General features: G+C 51.9%; 1 protein-coding gene across 1 annotated transcript in view; it reads left to right on the top strand.

Moving 5' to 3' along the window:
• FMOD (fibromodulin) overlaps nucleotides 1-1114 on the top strand; it is an 11821-nt gene extending 10707 nt beyond the window's left edge. Inside the window, exon 3 of the mRNA XM_006834113.1 lies at nucleotides 872-1114. Coding sequence (XP_006834176.1) covers nucleotides 872-1023 — 152 coding nt within the window. The 3' untranslated portion in view covers nucleotides 1024-1114. The remainder of the gene's footprint in view (nucleotides 1-871) is intronic.
• The last annotated feature ends 211 nt before the right edge of the window (nucleotides 1115-1325 follow it).

Raw genomic sequence — 1325 nt, forward strand, 5'->3', positions numbered from 1 at the left:
TGGCACCTAACAACAACATTCTGAGTTTGCAGTCGTCTCTTTAACCTCAAATCCTTGCTAACTCCTTTGCAGCACTCAGTGGAACAGAGACATGTAACCCCCTCAAAGCTCTGGCTCTCAAAGACGCTTTTCTCTCAGGCCAGGTTTTCTCATTTTAATTTCCTGCCACTGAATCTTAAAGGAGCATTGGTAGCGTTCTTAGCCGAAAAGTCCACACAGTTTAAACCCACCAGCCGCTTCCGTGAGTCCCTAAGAGTCAGAATCGACTCTGTGGCAGGCAATATTCAAGATTCAAGCCCCTCCTTTTTCCCATTCTCATACAAATTCAGCAAAAAGTCCCCTCTCCGAAAACAATCAAGTCCGCAAACTGCTAGGGTTAACTCTTGGTTAGCCTCTGCTTCCCCCTGCTGGCAACAGGTAGAAAAAGAGCAGATCTGGCTAGAAGGACACTCAAGGGCATTTGAGCGGAGTCCTGGTGTGGCGCCGTAGGATTAGCACTCTGTAGACTGCTAACCGTAAGGTCGGCGCTTCAAACCCTGCAGCCACGCTTCAGAAACCTTATAAAGGGTCGTTATTGAGCCAGAGCCGCCACAGCGGCACTTACCAACAAAACAACTGAGTACTGTACAGGTTTGGGGCCATGGTTAAGAGGCGGAACTGACGAGGCAGGCGCAGCCCCCTCGCTAACCCTAGTTATACCGCCTAGTGGTACAAATAGGTATGACTCCACTCCTGGAAAAATCCTACCCCTGCCAACTTCAGGAACTCCACCCTGGAGTCAGTAAAATTTTCTAAGCTGCGTCTCAGCTAGGAATCCGGGTACCTGAACTGGGCTTCTCCACACCCATCCCGCCCCTCTTTATCTCCACAGAGTTCTCCATCAGCAGCTTCTGCACCGTCGTGGACGTTATGAACTTCTCCAAACTGCAAGTGCTGCGCCTGGACGGAAACGAGATCCAGCGCAGCGCGATGCCGGTGGATGCGCCCCTCTGCCTACGCCTCGCCAGCCTCATCGAGATCTGAGCGAGGGCCGGAGCGCCCCAACTGCCCCATTGCATTTGGCTTGATGGTTTGGTTTGGCTTTTGCTGGACGGCCTGGGATAGACCATGTGACAAAAGTCCACAGGCTCCCTCTTTATTCTTCTTCCCTGTAGGCAGGGTTAGGTGGGATTAAGGGACAGGCAGCCTTCTGTTGGGGGACGCAGGTGGAAGCTCCCTGTTTTCCGAGGTCAGAAGTGTGGTGAAGGGAGTAATCTCCGGAAGGCCCAGCCCCAGAAATCCCACTGCCCATAAATTCTATGAAATGACCTGGTGTAGAACTTTAA

The sequence above is a fragment of the Chrysochloris asiatica genome, unplaced genomic scaffold (assembly GCF_000296735.1).
Source record: "Chrysochloris asiatica unplaced genomic scaffold, ChrAsi1.0 scaffold00009, whole genome shotgun sequence".
NCBI lineage: Eukaryota > Metazoa > Chordata > Mammalia > Afrosoricida > Chrysochloridae > Chrysochloris > Chrysochloris asiatica.